General features: G+C 36.4%; 1 protein-coding gene across 1 annotated transcript in view; it reads right to left on the bottom strand.

Moving 5' to 3' along the window:
* Positions 1 to 23,111, bottom strand: part of raver2 (ribonucleoprotein, PTB-binding 2) — a 170,022-nt gene that overhangs the window by 111,053 nt on the left and 35,858 nt on the right. The window contains exon 2 of the mRNA XM_062028263.1: positions 12,907 to 12,973. Within this exon, the coding sequence (XP_061884247.1) occupies positions 12,907 to 12,973 (67 nt within the window). The remainder of the gene's footprint in view (positions 1 to 12,906; positions 12,974 to 23,111) is intronic.

The following is a 23,111-nucleotide window of genomic DNA, read 5'->3' as shown; positions in this document are numbered from 1 at the left end:
TTGATTCCAATCAAATAATCAGGACAGCAACACAAGAGTTTTCCAAAATGCCACGGTATTTTACTTTAAAACCATTTTTGATTGATTTCAGTCAATTTAAGAAACCTCACATAGAAAACTAGAGCAATTTGTCAGCTAAAATACAATACAATTTAGCTGAAAAGACGTGCAGAGAAATGAAAAATCAAGCTTTAAAATGACAGACCGCCTCAAAAAGAGAACAAAAAATCCAATGAGTTTTTGCCAGCATGTGCAGTCTTCATCACTGAATAGTCCATTGAAAGGCTGGAATTCCCAGGATTATCCTTCCCATTGTATTCTCACATCCATAGTCAGAGAGCATTGTCCAACTAGTACACACACCTCTGCACTTATGTGCTGTGGCTCGTTATGGTCGGTCTGCCTGGTTGGATAGACATGCAAGCATTCCATCCACCTGTGATGGACTGAAAACCTACTGTAAATGTCTGCATCTGTTGAGAAGTCTGTCAGCCATTCCCACTATTTATTTATCATATTTTATTGTTTATTAATCTAGACTACTGTGTTCCCTTGCCACTTTGTGGTTCACTCATGGTGGTCTCAGTGCATTGCTGATATAAAAGTACCATTGAGATTTAAGGAGCCATTAAAGATTCATGGTAAAATAGGTTTTATGTTGAATGAAGTGTTTTAAGAGCATAAGAAGTTTTTATAAGAATGTGTGAAAACTGTGTCGAGTGTGTGAAAGGCTTATATAAACACTACATGCATATAGAATCCATCCATCAATTTTCTACCGCTTGTCCCTCTATATAAATCATGAAATAAGTAGCGTCCCTACCTAACAGATATTCACTCACCATGGTGTGTGTGTGTGTGTGTGTGTGTGTGTGTGTGTGTGTGTGTGTGTGTGTGTGTGTGTGTGTGTGTGTGTGTGTGTGTGTGTGTGTGTGTGTGTGTGTGTGTGTGGGGTAGTAATTGTGTTTGACACTGTAATGTTTATCACGTATCATCTACTGGTTTATTCAATTGACAACTTATCAACTTATAACTTAATTTATCAAAAAGAGGAAGTGAACAACTTTAGAGAAGGTGCGGGCTGAAATAAGCTTTGCTTCTTCCTACTGTTTTTTAGACATGTTGAATTGTGCGAGTGTAGAAATGTGCTGGACCACTGTTACGCGTGTATGAAATAAAACATTACAACTGGTCGAGCTGAGGGGTTTTATTGGATTATAAGGCCAATATAGAACTGAAATAGTTAGTATATTTTCATTTGGTCCAACGACAACATGGCTGACGACTGTTGTTTTATTAAAAAAGACTGCTTTGTTATTTTGTTAGCTCAGCAAAACTTACGTTTAATGGACCATCAACGTCTTCTTAGCTGATGCTTATTGCAGTTGTACTGCTGAGTATTGAGACACACGTAAAATGAGTGATTATAAATGAATAAATACAATTAAATAGACTCTGGGTTTGCATGTGCTTTATGCGACAACGTCAATAGGAGGGAATAAATGGCAAGTGCCTCCTTTTAAAGTTAAGATTAGCGTTTACAAGACCACATCATTTTCACTCAAAAGATGCAAGCAATAAGGCAAATTGAAGCATGTGAAAGAGCTACATTCCACATCTCAGTACATTATATTTATATTGTATTTATCTATTTGCAGCTAATACATATATGGCTGAATTATTTATTATCTATTTAATAGTATTTATTGTCCATTTTGAATTTGTGGTTTAGGACAGTGATTAGGCAATGTAGTTTGCCAACAGTGAGGAAATGATGGAAAAAAGGAAGGTTTAACAGTGTGAATGATAGTCGGGAAACCCTTTTTTCAAAGTAAACTTCCAAGCCAAAATAAAGTTATACTTATAAACAACTAAAAGTTAGATGAACGGATTGTTTTTAAGTAAGTACAACATTTTCAAGTAAGCTTAGTGAATGACTACAAGTAAGTTAACTCTTAGACCTTCATTTTTCTTACTAAAGACAATCTATGGTTACTTGTAGAGGAGGGGAAAATCGATTTTTAGATGCATCGCAATTCGGATATGGACGATTATAAAATCGATTAGTAAACATCAAGAATCGATAATCGATTTATTTATTGTAAGTAAAGTAATGCAGAAAGTTAAAACATTTTGAAAGATGGCGCCTGATGGCCATAAGACGTAACTGCACTTTTTGTCCATATAGATAAAAATAGTGTTCATGTATGAGATTTAGTCTTACACATAGACCTGCCAATTATGGCCAAATTAATAATTAGGATTATTTTTTTTATAAGTATTGAAATCATGATTACTGATTGATAGGTAAAGCAGTGTTGGGGTGAGGTGTGAACGCAATACCATCATGCAATTTGTAATGTCTATTAAAGAGGCTATAAAAAAAACATTATCCATATACTGTATCTAACAAGTAATTTTTTTTTTTTTGTTAATTAATATCAACATGTCAGCTTTTTCTCATTACATGTCTTTATCTCTATTTTTACTATTTTACAAGTGTAGTTTCAAAACGGTATGTATAAACACAAATGCATAGACTTGCTGTCATACACATTTAGTCCAATCAGAATCCTGGAAAAGTAGCCACAGCTGACTTGGTGGCATTACACCTCTGTTATATATAATATTTTTGTATATACTAGACATACAATGATATGTACATTATCTTTAAAACCAGCCTGCCCTTACACAGAGCCTTGGGAACATGATGAGTCTAAATTTTTAGTGTTTAAAGCGCACATGCGGGCCTGTGCTGCTGAAACCCAACACTGATAGAATTATAACATGTTTAATCAGCAACATGGTGATATATTACATATACAGTGAAGTATACATTATTTATAAAAACAGCACGCTCTAACGAGCCAAGGAAACCATTTTGCATGTTTAAGTCTGCGTTTTTAAGGACAAATGTGTGCAAGAGGCCTAAAAGCACAGATACGTATGCGATTATTAAGTATCTGTGTTCGTGTGGACATGGCCTTAGAATAAGTAGCCACAATTAGCTTCAACTTTCAGTGGGTAAGCTGTCACAACAAGAGTTTCTTAACAAACCCTTATGCGTAAAAACAGATGCATACGTGGGAGCAACCTGTGCAGTGCCGAAGCCAGTACAGTAAATCGGGATAGAAGTCCGATAACAGTAAAAAAAAAAAAAAAATCTAACAAGTAATAACCGTCTCTTAGTGAATCTGTTAAAACAGTGAGGTAGTTAATACATACAAATAGTTTGTCTCTTTCCCCTAGCTCCATATAAAAAAGGATCAAATGCAGGTACCATTACACTAGAACAGGGGTCACCAACGCGGTGCCCGCGGGCACCAGGTAAGGACCAGATGAGTAGCCCGCCGGCCTGTTCTAAAAATAGCTCAAATAGCAGCACTTACCAGTGAGCTGCCTCTATTTTTTAAATTTAATTTATTTACTAGCAAGCTGGTCTCGCTTTGCCCGACATTTTTAATTCTAAGAGAGACAAAACTCAAATAGAATTTGAAAATCCAAGAAAATATTTTAAAGACTTGGTCTTCACTTGTTTAAATAAATTCATTATTTTTTTTACTTTGCTTCTTATAACTTTCAGAAAGACAATTTTAGAGAAAAAAATACAACCTTAAAAATGATTTTAGGCTTTTTAAACACATACCTTTTTACCTTTTAAATTCCTTCCTCTTCTTTCCTGACAATTTAAATCAATGTTCAAGTAATTTTTTTATTTTTTATTGTAAAGAATAATAAATACATTTTATTTTAATTCTTAATTTTAGCTTCTGTTTTTTCGACGAAGAATATTTGTGAAATATTTCTTCAAACTTATTATGATTAAAATTCAAAAAAATTATTCTGGCAAATCTAGAAAATCTGTAGAACCAAATTTAAATCTTATTTCAAAGTCTTTTGAATTTATTTTAAAATTTTTGTTCTGGAAAATCTAGAAGAAATAATGATTTGTCTTTGTTAGAAATATAGCTTGGTCCAATTTGTTATATATTCTAACAAAGTGTAGATTGGATTTTAACCTATTTAAAACATGTCATCAAAATTCTAAAATTAATCTTAATCAGGAAATATTACTAATGATGTTCCATAAATTCTTTTTTTAAGTTTTTCTCTTTTTCGGTTGAATTTTGAAGAGTCGAAATTGAAGATAAACTATGTTTCAAAATTTAATTGTCATTTTTTTCATGTTTTCTCCTCTTTTAAACCATTCAATTAAGTATAAATATCATTAATTATTAATAATAACATAGAGTTAAAGGTAAATTCAGCAAATTGGCTATTTCTGGCAATTTATTTAAGTGTGTATCCAACTGGTAGCCCTTCGCATTAATCAGTACCCAAGAAGTAGCTCTTGGTTTCAAAAAGGTTGGTGACCCCTGCACTAGAAGTTTCAATGCAATAGTAGTTGATACCTTAAAAAAAAGGTGACTACTAACAAAACATATTTACAAAAAAACTTTAAAAAGACCATATAAAAACTTCACTTAGGTCCTATGTAGTGCCTCACAACATTGGAGCGGTTGTCTTGTTCACACCACTCAAAAATTGTGTTTTTTCCTCTTCAAAAATTCAAGCTGTGCATGGGTACAAACGTGAAGTCGAAGCTACTTCTTCTTCTGCAGCTTCTTTAACTGCGATTTACCTCAATGAGGGGCATTATCGCCACCTACTGTTTATTATTCCGAGTAACAACTCAGACTCTCTGAGTAACTTAACTTAAATAATACCATTTCTGTGAAATAGTGCTTTGATGTTCACAACACTTACCCACTGATAGTACAAACCGTTTCCATATGAGTTGGGAAATTGTGTTAGATGTAAATATAAACGGAATACAATGATTTGCAAATCCTTTTCAACCCATATTAAATTGAATGCACTACAAAGACAAGATATTTGATGTTCAAACTCATACATTTTTTTTTTTTTTTTGCAAATAATAATTAACTTAGAATTTCATGGCTGCAACACGTGCCAAAGTAGTTGGGAAAGGGCATGTTCACCACTGTGTTACATGGCCTTTCCTTTTAACAACACTCAGTAAACGTTTGGGAACTGAGGAGACACATTTTTTAAGCTTCTCAGGTGGAATTCTTTCCCATTCTTGCTTGATGTACAGCTTAAGTTGTTCAACAGTCCAGGGGTCTCCGTTGTGGTATTTTAGGCTTCATAATGCGCCACACATTTTTAATGGGAGACAGGTCTGGACTACAGGCAGGCCAGTCTAGTACCCGCACTCTTTTACTATGAAGCCACGTTGATGTAACACGTGGCTTGGCATTGTCTTGCTGAAATAAGCAGGGGCGTCCATGGTAACGTTGCTTGGATGGCAACATACAGTATGTTGCTCCAAAACCTGTATGTACTTTTCAGCATTAATGGCGCCTTCACAGATGTGTAAGTTACCCATGTCTTGGGCACTAATACACCCCCATTCCATCACCGATGCTGGCTTTTCAACTTTGCGCCTATAACAATCCGGGTGGTTCCTTTCCTCTTTGGTCTGGAGGACACGACGTCCACAGTTTCCAAAAACAATTTGAAATGTGGACTTGTCAGACCACAGAACACTTTTCCACTTTGTATCAGTCCATCTTAGATGAGCTCAGGCCCAGCGAAGCCAACGGCGTTTCTGGGTGTTGTTGATAAACGGTTTTCGCCTTGCACAGGAGAGTTTTAACTTGCACTTACAGATGTAGCGACCAACTGTAGTTACTGACAGTGGGTTTCTGAAGTGTTCCTGAGCCCATGTGGTGATATCCTTTACACACTGATGTCGCTTGTTGATGCAGTACAGCCTGAGGGATCGAAGGTCACGTGCTTAGCTGCTTACGTGCAGTGATTTCTCCAGCTTCTCTGAACCCTTTGATGATATTACGGACCGTAGATGGTGAAATCCCTAAATTCCTTGCAATAGCTGGTTGAAAAAGGTTTTTCTTAAACTGTTCAACAATTTGCTCACGCATTTGTTGACAAAGTGGTGACCCTCGCCCCATCCTTGTTTGTGAATGACCAAGCATTTCATGGAATCTACTTTTATACCCAATCATGGCACCCACCTGTTCCCAATTTGCCTGTTCACCTGTGGGATGTTCCAAATAAGTGTTTGATGAGCATTCCTCAACTTTATCAGTATTTATTGCCACCTTTCCCAACTTCTTTGTCACGTGTTGCTGGCATCAAATTCTAAAGTTAATGATTATTTGCAAAAAAAAAAAGTTTATCAGTTTGAACATCAAATATGTTGCCTTTGTAGCATATTCAACTGAGTATGGGTTGAAAATGATTTGCAAATCATTGTATTCCGTTTATATTTACATCTAACACAATTTCCCAACTCATATGGAAACGGGGTTTGTAAACTCAACATTTTGGTTAAAATCTAGTAAAATTACTTTGTTATTTCTAGTAGGGTATACTATTTGCTTTTACAGTGTATTCTTCGAATAGCTCAATGAAAATTGAATATCACAATATCAAGGTGTCTCGAAGACACATCTGTCCAGCTAGTTGGTAGTTGCCATCTAGTAAATAGCGAACTAGCTGCCAGCTAGCTTAGAGCGGTGCTATTTTTAACAATGTACCTTTAGGACCAGTTTAATTAAAAACACAAATGTGTAGATGCTATATAAGTAGAGGGTCCCCGCTCCACCTCTCCCAACAGTTTGGGGGTCTTTCGCCTGAAAACATTGAAAACCCTTGCTGTACCTTTTCGTACTTCATACAGTAAAACTACTTTAGTGGTTTGTAGTACATTCTACTGAATTGGGTTTGATACAATATTCATTACCTAGAAGTCTGTTTTGCTTATTTTAAATCATATTACAGTACATGTTAAAATTGTGGTGTCATTTGGGGCCCTAAAACTGATAAATGGCCTTTCAATGTATTTCAATAAGGAAGATTTATTTAAGACAGAGTATTTCAAGTTAGGAGCGCTGTCACAGAACAAATTAAACTTGAAAGTCAATGCACCACTGTATTTGGTTGTCTTGTGTGTATTCCTAAAATCCCATCGTGGCACAGTTAACATACACATTAGCACTAAAAGGTGAACTGCAGGACACTTTCAAAAAGCCAGATATAAACACCCCCATCATTTTGACCTAATAAGTCGAACGGCAGAGGCTGGCTCTGTGAACTGATATGGTCATGAGGTGCAGAAGCATGCCAAAGCCTCTGACAGCTAAATTTCAATGATGAAAGGTTACATATGAGAGGCCCCGCTTAATGCTCACTGCTAGCCGTATGAAAAACATCAGAGATCTAATCTCTGCTGCCACCAAACAGTACAGTTTGAGTTTGTTTTAAAAATTGTAACGATCGCAAAATAACTGATCTTTTTTTTTTTTAAACTGTTGTTCCAACTGCAGTAACCACAGTTTGAGGTACAAGGGGCCCAATTAAATGAGCATCTGAGGTCTCTTAAAGACAGAGTCATCACTCTGCTTGAGGTTTTTAATACATCGTCAACATTCATTATTTTCATCTAAAACATTCTACTTAACATGTACAAAGTACAAACTACACTGTATTATCTCAGTGGCCTAGTGGTTAGAGTGTCCGCCCTGAGATCGGTAGGTTGGAGTTCAAATCCCAGCCGAGTCATACCAAAGACTATAAAAATGGGACCCATAACCTCCCTGCTTGGCACTCAGCAACAAAGGGTTGGAGTTGGGCGTTAAATCACCAAAATGATTCCCGGGCGCGGCGCCGCTGCTGCCCACTGCTCCCCAAGGGGATGGGACAAATGCAGAGGACAAATTTCACCACATCTAGTGTGTGTGTGACAATCATTGGTACTTTAATCTTTCATCTTTAATTGGAAATATGAATGTACTGATATGAAAATTTCATATAGTTATTGTGACCAAAATTATCACAGTTATTATAAGCGCAGTATTGTTGCTCAAAAAGTATACTGTGCACAAAATCTTTGGACCAAGTTTTTTTTTTAACAAAGAAATAGACACACTGTTAGAAACCCCCCTTATTTTGCATGTTTGGTGTTTCTTATGCTTCACTGATAATGCTTTAATCTTAGTATTTTATCTGTTTTAATGCCTAAGATTATATTGTTTTAAATATTGATTGTACTGTAGCGCCTTAAGATGTATTTAAATGATAATTGTGCAAACCCTGACTTAATATACTGTTACATTATAACCTTTAACTTCACTTGATACACTGGCAGGTGTACTGCTGGCAGCTCACTACTGTTCAGCAATACATTGAAAGCATGTAAAACACATTGTAAGTATCTTCCCCTCAGAGTACTACAGTACCCCAATCAACTTGTTTAGAGAGCACAGTTCTGTCTAAGATTCAAGCTGCATAGTTGAATTCGTGTCGTCCTTTTCTACCGTTGTCCGTTCGAGTGTCGCGAGGGGTGTGGAGCGATCTCAGCTGCATTCGGGCGGAAGGCGCGGCGTACTCGCAGTGCCAACACAGATAGACAGACAACATTCACACTCACATAGTTGAATCTCTTAGACAGAAATGTGTTTACACAAGTTTAGATTGGGGTATGTTGTTTCTTGATGGGGAAAGACTTTAATGTCTCTTATTTTAATGTTAGCATTTAAGCTAGTGAGCTGGCACCAGTCAGTCCATGAGTGTATCAAAGTGCAGTTATCAATCAGGGTTTTTCAAACTTTTTAATGTAAAACTGTAATACTAACCGTCAGGAGTTTTACCCCAATTATCATTTATAGCGTTTTTAGTTACATCTCTAATTAGGAATATAACACTTTTAAACTTATACAAATATACAACTCATCAATAAGCTGCCAATACAATTGTCAATTTACTTTCGACCGTCACACTTCTACCTGCTATTTTTTTCTACAAGCATAACAGATTAGAGGAAGACCTCAAACAGTATTGGTTTTAGGATTGCGAATGAAGCTGGTTGAGAACAGGCCACGTTGTCTGCAATACATTAAAATGACCTTTATAATTAAAATACTGTCTTTTTTCTGATGTCCCATTTTTTTTCAAGGTGATGTCTTTTTGGTGTGTGTACAAATGCATGTGGCTCACTTACAATTGTGGAGTCCCACTTAAGACTAGGCATAGTTTTTTCAGTGAGTCAACAAAGTGAGCTTGTTAGCACACAATAATAGAAAGCTGCAACAAAAGTGCAAGCCACAAAGGACGCGATAGACAAAGTGACAGAGGACCAAGTTTTGCCGAAGAACCAAGTTGAGGCGCAAGGTTAAAAATAGTATAATGAACGTAGTATATTATCATTTTTGAAATGGTAAAAAAAAAAGCTATTTTATGACTTACTTTCCAACCTTGTTCCTTACCCCGTTTTCAATTTTCCGCCTCAGCCATTTTAGTCCGTCACTGAAACATGTTCGCTGTCACTTCTGTTGCGTCTTTATATTGTTGTGTTTTGGCTTATAGATGTTATGTTGTTGGGTTGTGGCATTTGTATTTGTTGTGGCTTTTGCAATCGTGCTATTGCTGAAAGTTGTTGAGTTGTGGCGTTTAGATTTGTTGAGACCTTTCTTGGTTACTGTCGCTGTTTATCAAAATACAAGTATTGACGTGAAAAGATACACTTAATTTCTCATCTAAACCTACGGTTAATTCAACCCAAAGAGATGTTGTTTGCACTTTATTTTTGATATCTATATTATAATATTTTTATGCAGAAAAACAGCAAAGGTAAATCCACTGTTAGAATGTTGGTTACTGTACTTTTATTGAAAATGTCTTGAATATTGAAAATGAGAGCAGAAAAGGTCTCCCCTTGTTAATTTAACCAAAAGTGTTGGTTGTACTTTATTCAAAAAAGATTGGCCATTAATTGTCGTTTACTATCCATAATTCATTTATACCTAATTCCCTAACAAGAAATAACGGGAATAGAGAAGACTCAGCTGCATTGCCCAATATCCATTATTTATTTCATAGTCACATTGGTTGATTTATTTCTTTTTTGATAAAAAGTTACTGAATCGTTTCAAATTGTATCGCTCTAAATAAACTAATATCGTCCCTTAATCGTTTCGGCAATATCAAATCATGATTGTAATGGAATGCTTTTTAAAACAAATCATTACACAAACCTTGTCAAATGAAATGAAACCATGTGTTAATCACAAATATAACTATCAAGGCTTAGGTCAGGCTGATTACAAAAATAAATACTAATCAACTATACTGCAAAAGAAGACACTCATAAAAATGTATGAAAATACATTTATATACAATTGTGCAGTGCTAAAATAAATACAATAATTAAATTAATAATAGATCATAATGTTATATATATATATATATATATATATATATATATATATATATATATATATATATATATATATATATATATATATATATATATATATATATATACACACATATATATATATATATATATATATATACACACATATATATATATATATTAGGGGTGTGGGAAAACATCGATTCGAATTCGAATCGCGATTCTCACGTTGTGCGATTCAGAATCGATTCTCTTTTTTTTTTAAACGAATTTTTGTCATTTTTTTTTTTTTTTAAATATTTTTTTATTTTTTATTAATCAATTTAACAAAACAATACACAGCAATACCATAACAATGCAATCCAATTCCAAAACCAAACCCGACCCAGCAACACTCAGAACTGCAATAAACAGAGCAATTGAGAGGAGACACAAACACGACACAGAACAAACCAAAAGTAGTGAAACAAAAATGAATATTATCAACAACAGTATCAATATTAGTTACAATTTCAACATAGGAGTGATTAAAAATCCCTCATTGACATTATCATTAGACATTTATATAAATTTTAAAAAAGAACAATAGTGTCACAGTGGCTTACACTTGCATTGCATCTCATAAGCTTGACAACACACTGTGTCCAATATTTTCACAAAGATAAAATAAGTCATATTTTTGGTTCATTTAATAGTTAAAACAAATTTACATTATTGCAATCAGTTGATAAAACATTGTCCTTTACAATTATAAAAGCTTTTTACAAAAATCTACTACTCTGCTTGCATGTCAGCAGACTGGGGTAGATCCTGCTGAAATCCTATGTATTGAATGAATAGAGAATCCTTTTGAATCGGGAAAAAATTGTTTTTGAATCGAGAATCGTGTTGAATTGAAAAAAAATCGATTTTGAATCGAATCGTGACCCCAAGAATCGATATTGAATCGAATCGTGGGACACCCAAAGATTCACAGCCCTGTACCAAAGAAAATACAGCTTTACCACTTTAGTCATTATTTTTGCGCTTAAGAAATTTATCTGACTTTGACTCCAGACTTCTTCTGTTTGTTTCATATTGTCATTACTGCCACAAGTGGTGTGAAAAGCATATTACAACCGCGTCTCACAGCGGCCAATACAGACCGTGGCTGAGAAACAGATCTTTATTGACGGCCCTCTAATCTGATCTAAATTTATAATGAGCACACAATTCATTGTTTTTACTAACTTTAAGTTATCAAAACACTTACTTTTAATAACAGCAATAATATACAATAATAAGGCTTTCTTTGTATTCTGCATTTAACCAATTATTTGAAGAGCAGCAGGTAGCTATCGTGTGGCACCCAGGGATTACACTGCTACCTTGTGTAATTCCAGTAGTAAACAATCTCCATTTTGCATATTTAATGGTTGATTACTTTAATTTTATTTACAAAACGTTACTTTTGCAGTGAAAAAATACTCCTCTCCTGTTTATGCTCCAGTATGCTTTTGTGTCTGCATTTGTGAAACAACCTGGGACTGAGTGCATTTCACACCAATTATAAAATAGTCCCAAACAGTCCACATTGGAGTTCCTCAGAGGCAATGTTGCCATTACCATTTAATACATTGTTGTCAGCAGTATTTGTAATGTGTCATCTCGACCACAACAGCAAATCTACTTCATAGCAATAGGAAATAGTCTGTCAGTCTGTACACATCACAGGAGCTTCATTTGGTATCTCTAAGGAATGCATGTTTCAGTGTAAAAACATAACACAGCTAACAAAGGGGGAAAATGCCTTAAATGTAGGACTTAGCAATGAATTGCCTGTAACGTGTATTATGATACAATGTTGTCACACATGATTTTCCCTCAAGAGTCCAAACTTTTACATGCCTTTCAAGCAACCGAAATAAAAGTAAATACGCTTTTAGGATTTAAAAAAACATGCTTCTTTTCACACCATTGTCCTAATTCACCACAATTTTTTGGACCACTGAGCAAAATTGACCAGGTTCTTTGGCTCACCCTTTATTTTAAGAATGGGTTTGGTATATCAGATGTTCATAGGTCTGCTTTTTCTAGAAGTGGGTTTTTGATACTAAAACTAGCTGTGCTGCCTAAAAATAGGCACTCAGCAATAATTCCCAGAAAGGAAAACTTTTTAAGAACAGGGGTTGTGTGCATGCTTGTGTGTCTCATAGGATTAGAAGACGAGGGAAAACCCTAGTAAGAAATGTTTGTTCAATTTAAGAATTGAATTTAAGGTGCTTGCAATAATTATACAGTAGTATAATTATTATTCCTTTCTGTGACTATCATACAGTAGAAAGAAAAAATGTTACTCTGGTATACTAAACTTGGCATTTGTAGTTGATCAGTTTAGCATTTTTTTTTCATCCTGTAGTAAGGAGGTACAGATCAGAATTCAATTAATTTCTATTAATCACAATTTTGAGTGCAGCTCTTGCAATACAATTCAAAAAATATGTTTTTTTTAATCCAGATGGAGACCCAAACAAATATGTATGGAACGCAGACTCTCAATACAAATATGTATGCCGTATTTTTTTGCGGTCCAATTTGTAAAATGTAATTTGCAACTGTACTCTATGTTGTAATGCTCCATGTTTATAAGTAAAGTTAGACATGTACATGTGTGCATTGGGTCTTACCTGTGCCTTTATTGCGATCAACAAAGCAGTACTTCAGTTCATATTCTTTTAAGATTTCATGGACCTCCTAAAACAAGAGAAAAACAGAACATTATCGGGTTTAACAAACAGAGCTGAGTTAAATTGCTGTTGAAAGCAGCTACTGTATATACAAATGTATATATTTAAAGTAGTGATGTGCCGACTGATCGGCCATCGATCATGACAAAGTATGTGATCGGCAAAGCTCATTTATGCCGATTTCAAACGCTGATCCTCTCTGGTTGAATACCGGTATTTATATTTTGTCCCTCAGCTGACAAGTGGCTAGCAGCTAGTAATGTATGTCCATACACAGTGTGGAGCCGCTCCCCTAAACTATTAATAATCACCTCCATTACACCAAGTATTATTATCACTGGATGACGAGACTAAACATGTTACACACAAGAGAAAGCCAGGAGGAGACTTTCTAATAACTAAGCTAACCTAGCTTTAAACAACACCAAGAAATACATGCTTAGTAAAGTTTAAGAAGTGTAAATGGAACCACATTACAGCAGAAAGTAAGCAGATATTAACAGAAAATTAACAAGTACAATAATAAGAGTTCGAGAGAGGATAATATAACAACAACTGATAATATAATAACAACAAGACCTAACCTCGATCCTGACCTCATGGTAATCTACCGGCCGGTGTCCCACCTTCCGTTTATTTCGAAAATCCTCGAAAAAATTGTTGCACAGCAGCTAAATGAACACTTAGCGTCTAACAATCTCTGTGAACCCTTTCAATCCGGTTTCAGGGCAAATCACTCTACGGAGACAGCCCTCGCAAAAATGACTAATGATCTATTGCTAACGATGGATTCTGATGCATCATCTATGTTGCTGCTTCTTGATCTTAGCGCTGCTTTCGATACCGTCGATCATAATATTTTATTAGAGCGTATCAAAACACCTATTGGTATGTCAGACTTAGCCTTGTCTTGGTTTAACTCCTATCTTACTGACAGGATGCAGTGCGTCTCCCATAACAATGTGACATCGGACTATGTTAAGGTAACGTGCGGAGTTCCCCAGGGTTCGGTTCTTGGCCCTGCACTCTTCAGCATTTACATGCTGCCGCTAGGTGACATCATACGCAAAAACGGTGTTAGCTTTCACCGTTATGCTGATGACACCCAACTCTACATGCCCCTAAAGCTGACCAACACGTTGGATTGTAGTCAGCTGGAGGCGTGTCTTAATGAAATTAAACAATGGATGTCCGCTAACTTTTTGCAACTCAACGCTAAGAAAACGGAAATGCTGATTATCGGTCCTGCTCAACACCGACACCTATCTAATAATACCACCTTAACATTTGACAACCAAACAATTACACAAGGCGACTCGGTAAAGAATCTGGGTATTATCTTCGACCCAACTCTCTTGTTTGAGTCACACATTAAGAGTGTTACTAAAACGGCCTTCTTTCATCTCCGTAATATCGCTAAAATTCGTTCCATTTTGTCCACTAGCGACGCTGAGATCATTATTCATGCTTTCGTTACGTCTCGTCTCGATTACTGTAACATATTATTTTCGGGTCTCCCTATGTCTAGCATTAAAACATTACAGTTGGTACAAAATGCGGCTGCTTAGACTTTTGACAAGAACAAGAAAGTTTGATCATATTACGCCTATACTGGCTCACCTGCACTGGCTTCCTGTGCACTTAAGATGTGACTTTAAGGTTTTACTACTTACGTATAAAATACTACACGGTCTAGCTCCATCCTATCTTGCTGATTGTATTGTACCATATGTCCCGGCAAGAAATCTGCGTTCAAAGAACTCCGGCTTATTAGTGATTCCCAGAGCCCAAAAAAAGTCTGCGGGCTATAGAGCGTTTTCTATTCGGGCTCCAGTACTCTGGAATGCCCTCCCGGTAACAGTTAGAGATGCTGTAGAAACATTTAAGTCCCATCTTAAAACGCATTTGTATACTCTAGCCTTTAAATAGACCCCCCTTTTAGACCAGTTTATCTGCCGTTTATTTTCTGCTCTGCCCCCCTCTCCTTCGTGGAGGGGGGGCACAGGTTCGGTGGCCACGAATGAAGCGCTGGCTGTCCAGGGTCAGGACCCAGGGTGGACCACTCGTCTGTGCATCGGTTGGGGACGTCTCTGCGCTGCTGACCTGTCTCTGCTTGGGATGGTCTCCTGCTGGCCCCACTATGGACTGGACTCTCACTATTATGTTAGATCTACTATGGACTAGACTCTCACAATATTATGCTAGATCCGCTCGACGTCCATTGCACCGGTCGCCTCCGCATCTGCAGTCCCCTCCAGGGTTTCTCATTGTTATCCCATTGGGTTGAGTTTTTTCTTGCCCTGATGTGGGATCTGAGCCGACCGAGGATGTTGTTGTGGCTTGTGCAGCCCTTTGAGACACTCGTGATTTAGGGCTATATAAGTAAACATTGATTGATTGATTGATTGAGAGTGTCAGTTTTGTCACAGTCAGTACACAACACGTAAGAGGAAGATCTGATCAATTAAGGGTAATATTAGTGTATAATCAAAACTAGATGGATCAGATCAATATTTTTATTTTCTCCAAATGTTTTTTTTTTTTGCTTTTTGTGTTAATGAATATTTTTCTGGATACAGGATGACTTTGAGGGCGAAAAACCAAATGATTTAAAACAGTACTAGACTATAACAATTATACTGTCATATTGATTATAACGAAATGTTTGTATTTGCAAACCTTATAAAAACACCTGATTCTAGTAAAACTCACTTAGATACATTATTACAGGCATTTTTAGACATATTGCATGTTTGGCTTTTTAGTTATGCTTATATAACTTTCATATTTAGTATGACAGTTATACTGTCAAAAAACTAATTTTTGCCTTTGCAAACTTTACAAAAGATATTTTTTCTAGTATTTGATTGTGTTCAGTTATAATGTACTTTTGACTTTGATATGCTCAAACAATTGTATGTAATATAAGAGAATATGGAACTAGTTTTAATATTGGGTTGATAATGTTGAACTGTCAATAGCACTCCCCATAAATTCATTGAAAAATGTACAATTAATACATGTGATCGTTATCGGTATTGGTATCGAGTGATCTCACTCATGGATGATCGGTATGGGAATAGGCAACATAAATCCTTGATCATCCAAAATTTAAAAAAACTATTTTGTTCCAACTGTTTTATATGACAACTCTAAAGATGTTCCTGATCTAATGTAATTATTAATAAAAATAATAAAAATAGATGTTTCCCCATTTTAATATTACAGCAGTTCATCACTAAACCAAGATTATACACAGTATTATAACTACAAGTAGCTGCAGGAGCAAGAAAATCTCAATTACATTTTGTTACAGTTGTTGCAGTTCTGTCTTCCTCTTTGATATGAATCACTGAAACATACTTGTTTGCTGATGACCACATCATTGCTGAGCTTGCATTCAAAGGCCAAAACAAAGAAATGAACTCCAAAGTGACAATGCTGTTTTATTGGGAAAAAAACCCTGGACAATGAAATTATTTCCATTGCTTTGTATCATATCATTCAAAGAGACCACACAATAGAACCCTACCTAGTACCTACAGCAGTCACATACACTATTTGAGGACTTTCTGATGGGTTTCTTTTTTTCGAGTGACAGCCCACTAACCACAATCCGGCCCATATCAGCGATGGCCATGTAAGGCAGCCCACACAGGCCAGATCAGTGGCCCTTGAAAATCAGAGTACTGACAGCCAAAATGGAATAGAGAGAAGAAAAAAGCTTCTACTCGCAGAGCCATGCAGTTATATGCCCTGATAAGACGAGATATCTGTTCTAATTTGTTTGGTTTCTGTTGCAGTGGATTTGATTCCAATAAGGAGACTGTGTATTTTATGTCAGTGTTTCCCATACATTCAATTATTTGTGGGGTCCATGACAAATACATTTGGACCACAAATAGGTCTACCCGTTCGTACTCGGTTATAAACATATTACAATAGGTCTGTCTCTGAATGTCGTAGGGCTGCAAGATTTATTGATTCTTTATTGTATTCCAATTAATCAATTATGACGATTAAAAAAATAAAATTGTTAAAAATATGTTCCTCTATCATGTTTTGCACCTCCAAGCTACCATGGACACATCAGTGTTTCCCATTTATTAATTTATTTGTAGTCACAAATAAACACACAAATGCGGATTTGGCGCTTCTGGGTTTGCCCTAGCTCGTAAACAAACTATTATGGAACCTTGACGGATAAATCGCAAATGCGCTTAACAACACACCTACTTCGCCAGAGAAAACCATGCAGCAGAAGGGTTAAATGGTGCCAATTTTGCAACTTTGTTGCTACATTTAACGAGAAGAGGTCTGCAATGGGTGAGGGCGGACCTACATCACTTCCGCCTACCAATCCCCTAGCAACCGGGAATTCGTTGAAAACAAACTAGCTCACAGCGAACACAGCATTGACAGATAAAGCATTTAACGAGCGTTGTGGCTTGGAAGTCGGCGTTAAATCCTTCATTTACGCATTTTTACTTATTCGCATATCGTGTGAAAAAACGAAAATGTATTATTTGCGTCAGACTCGTCTCAGTGAACTTTAAAGCTTCTCAGGCTTAGCTTAGCTTGCTAGTTAGCTTAGCCTGCGCGCTACTAAGAAAGAGACGCGGAAGTTATCAACAACAAGATCAAGTGTTAGTGTATAAAATATTGAGAGATTTGAGGGCTACATGTTTTGTTTAAGTACAACTGTTCTTCGCCAGGTGTTCTTTGGCCGCCCTGGCTTACGTTTTCCCGGTGGTGTCCATCTTAACGCTGCCTTTGGTATCCTCTCGTTGTCCGGTTTTCGAAAATAGCTAGCTAGGCTATAGACTATATCAGGGGTCACCAACGCGGTGCCCGCGGGCACCAGGTAGCCCGTAAGGACCAGATGAGTAGCCCGCTGGCCTGTTCTAAAAAATAGCTCAAATAGCAGCACTTACCAGTGAGCTGCCTCTATTTTTTAAATTTGATTTATTTACTAGCAAGCTGGTCTCGCTTTGCTCGACATTTTTAATTCTAAGAGAGACAAAACTCAAATAGAATTTGAAAATCCAAGAAAATATTTTAAAGACTTGGTCTTCACTTGTTTGAATAAATTCATAATTTTTTTTTACTTTGCTTCTTATAACTTTCAGAAAGACAATTTTAGAGAAAAAATACAACCTTACAAATGATTTTAGGATTTTTAAACACATATACCTTTTTACCTTTTAAATTCCTTCCTCTTATTTCCTGACAATTTAAATCAATGTTCAAGTAAATTAATTGTTTTTATTGTAAAGAATAATAAATACATTTTAATTTAATTCTTCATTTTAGCTTCTGTTTTTTCGACGAAGAATATTTGTGAAATATTTCTTCAAACTTATCATGTTTAAAATTCAAAAAAAATATTCTGGCAAATCTAGAAAATCTGTAGAATCAAATTTAAATCTTATTTCAAAGTCTTTTGAATTTCTTTTAAAATTTTTGTTCTGGAAAATCTAGAAGAAATAATGATTTGTCTTTGTTAGAAATATAGCTTGGTCCAATATGTTGTATATTCTAACAAAGTGCAGATTGGATTTTATCCTATTTAAAACATGTCATCCATATTCTAAAATTAATCTTAATCAGGAAAAATTACTAATGATGTTCCATAAATGATTTTTTTATTTTTTTCAAAAAGATTCGAATTAGCTAGTTTTTCTCTTTTTTTTTCCGGTTGAATTTTTAATTTTAAAGAGTCGAAATTGAAGATAAACTATGTTTCAAAATTTAATTGTCATTTTTTTCATGTTTTCTCCTCTTTTAAACTGTTCAATTAAGCGTAAATTTTATTAATTATTAATAATAACATAGAGTTAAAGGTAAATTGAGCAAATTGGCTATTTCTGGCAATTTATTTAAGTGTGTATCAAACTGGTAGCCCTTCGCATTAATCAGTACCCAAGAAGTAGCTCTTGGTTTCAAAAAGGTTGGTGACCCCTGGACTATATAGTATATACCGCATGTTATTTTTGTACAACAACAACTTCAGCTGTCGAACGTTATAAGGTAAAAATTTAACAAGTACAACATTAGCACGGACGGTATAGCCAAGTTGTGGTTAAGAAGGTGGATTTTTGTTCCTTATATTTACCAGAGACGAAGTGATCCGAACACACGACCCGGGACTTTGGGGGACTCCAGTGAGAACCATCCTCGTTTTCCCGGTGTAAAGCTGTGAGCCATTTGTCTCGTCTCTGTGGGCTTTTATCGCGCTTTGGCAGAACAAAATACAACCTTGGTTTTCCCTGTTTCCAGTTGTGGTTAGCACAACCAAAAACAACACAGTTTTTCGGCATTTTGGAGGCAGAATGACGGGTTTAACCAGCGTAGGTCGACAGGTTAAAGAGTAATGGCAACGGTTTGTTTTCAACGCCAGTCTCGTTGCTATGGCTCGAAGAACCCGTATGTAGCTCAGTTGCCCGGATGTCGGCCCTCACCCATAACAGTGAAAGACAGGAGTGTGTCTTGCTTCGTGCATTATTTGGTAATTAAATACAAGCGGTCACAAAAGGTTACGTATTCGCCGCATGCGCAGAGATACGCCTCCACAAGTCCAGAGAGCGTGCATACAAGTGTGTGCAAAGCGTACAGAATGTTATTTTTGTTAGTTTCAATAATGAAAGATCGGCACCTTTCAGCAATTATTCAAACCTCTGCAGGATACTTGTACTTGTTCGTATCCCCGCTCGTAATATTGTCCATACTTCCGGTTCCACTCTACCGCTAAGACTTCTGGGTAGCTTAGTTACGCTACATTAGGGGTGCCAAAACATTTTGACTCGGGGGCAGCAGAGGGTTAAAACAATTTGTAACAATATGTGTACACACACACACACACACACACACACACACACACACACACATATATATATATATATATATATATATATATATATACACACACACATACATACATACATACATATATATAATGTATATATATATGTGTGTGTATATATATATATATATATATATATATATATATATATATATATATATATATATATATATATATATATATATATATATATATATATATATATACATACACATACATACATACATATACACACACACACGCATATACTGTATATACATACATATTATATTAATAAGTGTATACACACACACACATACAGTATATATTAGGGCTGGACAATTAATCAAATTTTAATTTCAATTATGGCTTCTCACAATTATGAACATTTAATAATCGAAAAACAAACGATTAATGGGTCGTGCAACATGCATGCAAATTCCGGAGCTTGTGACCGTGAAACAGATGAGGAGCGAATGAGTGAAAAAAAGAGCACGTCTACGAGAAGTTTGGGATCTCACCATGGATGCTATTTTTTATTGGACACAGCGATAGTATGCCTAATCAATAATCTCTAAGCTCAACAAAAAAGTAAGTCATATGATTTCTGCATACACATAACCGCGGACTGAGTCACATAATTGGCGAATAAAGAGGAATCTGCTAAGCGCAAAAATAATATCAGGTAAATTTACATAAATGTGAGTGAAATTTTGTCATAGTGAGGAGAAGAAACATTTGTTTGGGAAAAGGGACGGCGTGGCGAAGTTGGTAGAGTGGCTGTGCCAGCAATCGGAGTCTTGCTGGTTACTGGGGTTCAATTCCCACCGTCTACCTTCCTAGTCACGTCCGTTGTGTCCTTGGGCAAGACACTTCACCCTTTGCCTCTGATGGCTGCTGGTTAGCGCCTTGCATGGCAGCTCCCGCCATCAGTGTGTGAATGGGTAAATGTGGAAATACTGTCAAAGCGCTTTGAGTACCTTGAAGGTAGAAAAGCGCTATACAAGTATAACCCATTTATCATTTATCATAATAATGTGCTCATTTATCCCAGACACACTCAACCGCCCTGTCCTGAACTAAACAATCATTGTCAAGACGGCCACTTGAAACAGCGACTAAACTACGAAGCTAAAGCTAACAAGAACAATCCATACACGCACAACACATCAAATCTGCTGTTGTAAATAACATCGTCGATGTAAGATCAATGTACAAACAGTGGTCGCAACTTGAGAGGCGCTTTCTTTCGTTTTTAACAGCCTCAAGTTAGTTGCCCCTTTACTTGTAAAGCTGAGAACAGCTTCCCCCTTCACAATAATAGCACAGTGTGCTAAATCTGGTCTGACTGCGCTAACAAAATAAAGGTTTCAAAAAAGTACCTTGCACAAGAATAATGTACTTAAGATACATTTACAAAATGATTATGCTTTGACCTAAAATACTGGTTAATATTGTCCAAAGATATATTGCACTAATAAATGTGAGGATATTTGCATTTATTTAACAAACATGTTATTACATTTTATTTTACACAAAAAGCACACACTCTATGGTGTTAAAAAATCAGTGTTCAAGGTAAAAACATAATTTTAAAAAATGTTTAAGGAAAAACTGAATGTTATTTTTTTCAAATTGCTGTTCCATCCATCCATCCATCTTCTTCCGCTTATCCGAGGTCGGGTCGCGGGGGCAGCAGCCTAAGCAGGGAAGCCCAGACTTTCCTCTCCCCAGCCACTTCGTCCAGCTCCTCCCGGGGGATCCCGAGGCGTTCCCAGGCCAGCCAGGAGACATAATCTTCCCAACGTGTCCTGGGTCTTCCCCGTGGCCTCCTACCGGTTGGACGTGCCCTAAACACTTGCCGAGGGAGGCGTTCGGGTGGCATCCTGACCAGATGCCCGAACCAACTTAACTGGCTCCTCTCGATGTGGAGGAGCAGAGGCTTTACTTTGAGCTCCCCCCGGATGGCAGAGCTTCTCACCCTATCTCTAAGGGAGAGCCCCGCCACCCGGCGGAGGAAGCTCATTTCGGCCGCCTGTACCCGTGATCTTGTCCTTTCGGTCATAACCCAAAGCTCATGACCATAGGTGAGGATGGGAACGTAGATCGACCGGTAAATTGAGAGCTTTGCCTTCCGGCTCAGCTCCTTCTTCACCACAACGGATCGAAATTGCTGTTATTTAAATGTATTGTTATTATTATTTTACTTGTGGTTTATTCATTATTAATTTATATGCAGGTTTTTTTAAACTATATTTAAAGTACTATATCATAATATAATGTAGTAGAGGTCTGTGTTAAATATGTATATGATATGTTTTACGTTTTAATAGACAAAGGGCCTGATCTACTAAGCTACAAATAACAAGCGCTACACAGCATGTGCAAACTACAAACTGTATGTACTATTAAAGGACATGTTGCGTGTGATCTACTATGACTGTGTGTACAATTAAAAAGTGCTGCAGACCGCCTTCTTTAAATAACGTTTTAGTGTGTACTACTGGCATTATGTGCCCTCCAAATTCATGTTATTGTGCTCCACAACATGTGTGCAATGTTGTTGAACTAACAGCCCACATATATAATCTGTACCACCTTTTCTACAATACAGAATTGCAATCTATAGACATCAGAAACCATTTTTAGAACGCAGACGCGCTGCAGGGAGGCGGTGGAATATCACAACTGCAGCACATTCATCCATCTGGAATGATCCATCACAAGAAAATGCTTATTGAAAGATGTATTTTTATATAACAGATATATTATAATAACTTATTTCCAAAATAAAAAACTGAACGTTCACAATCATTATGAAAGACATGACGATGGATGTTTTTTTTTACTGCATTTTAAATATTAAATACATGTAATCAAATGTCCGCTTACAATGGAGCCTATGGGAGCAACTCTATTCTGCCTATAAAGCCCTTACAAAAACATCCAAACACCTCCATTAAAGTTTTATATACATGATGTAAGTATATATGTAATGTAGTCAGTAACAGGCACATTTATAATAACATTTAATATTCACATATTTTTATAATTTTAAAGGGAAACTTCGGTTTTTTTCAACCTGGGCCCTGTTTTCATAATTTTTTCTGTATATGTGAGTGCTGGATAAAACATTTTTTGAGGTCGCGCCAGTATTGAGCAGGGCAGGCAGCCTCCAGCCCAGCTAACGCTCGTACACAGGGCAACTGGCTCTCGTCAAAATTCGGCCTATAAACATGCATTTTTTTCACACTGACAGGCTCAGATAGTTACAATGAGTGTCCGACAACATACTAGAAAGGAG

This window comes from Entelurus aequoreus, linkage group LG19, assembly GCF_033978785.1.
Source record: "Entelurus aequoreus isolate RoL-2023_Sb linkage group LG19, RoL_Eaeq_v1.1, whole genome shotgun sequence".
Classification (NCBI taxonomy): domain Eukaryota; kingdom Metazoa; phylum Chordata; class Actinopteri; order Syngnathiformes; family Syngnathidae; genus Entelurus; species Entelurus aequoreus.
The sequence above is the reverse complement of the archived record's forward strand: the minus strand, read 5'-3'. Positions and strand labels throughout refer to the sequence as shown.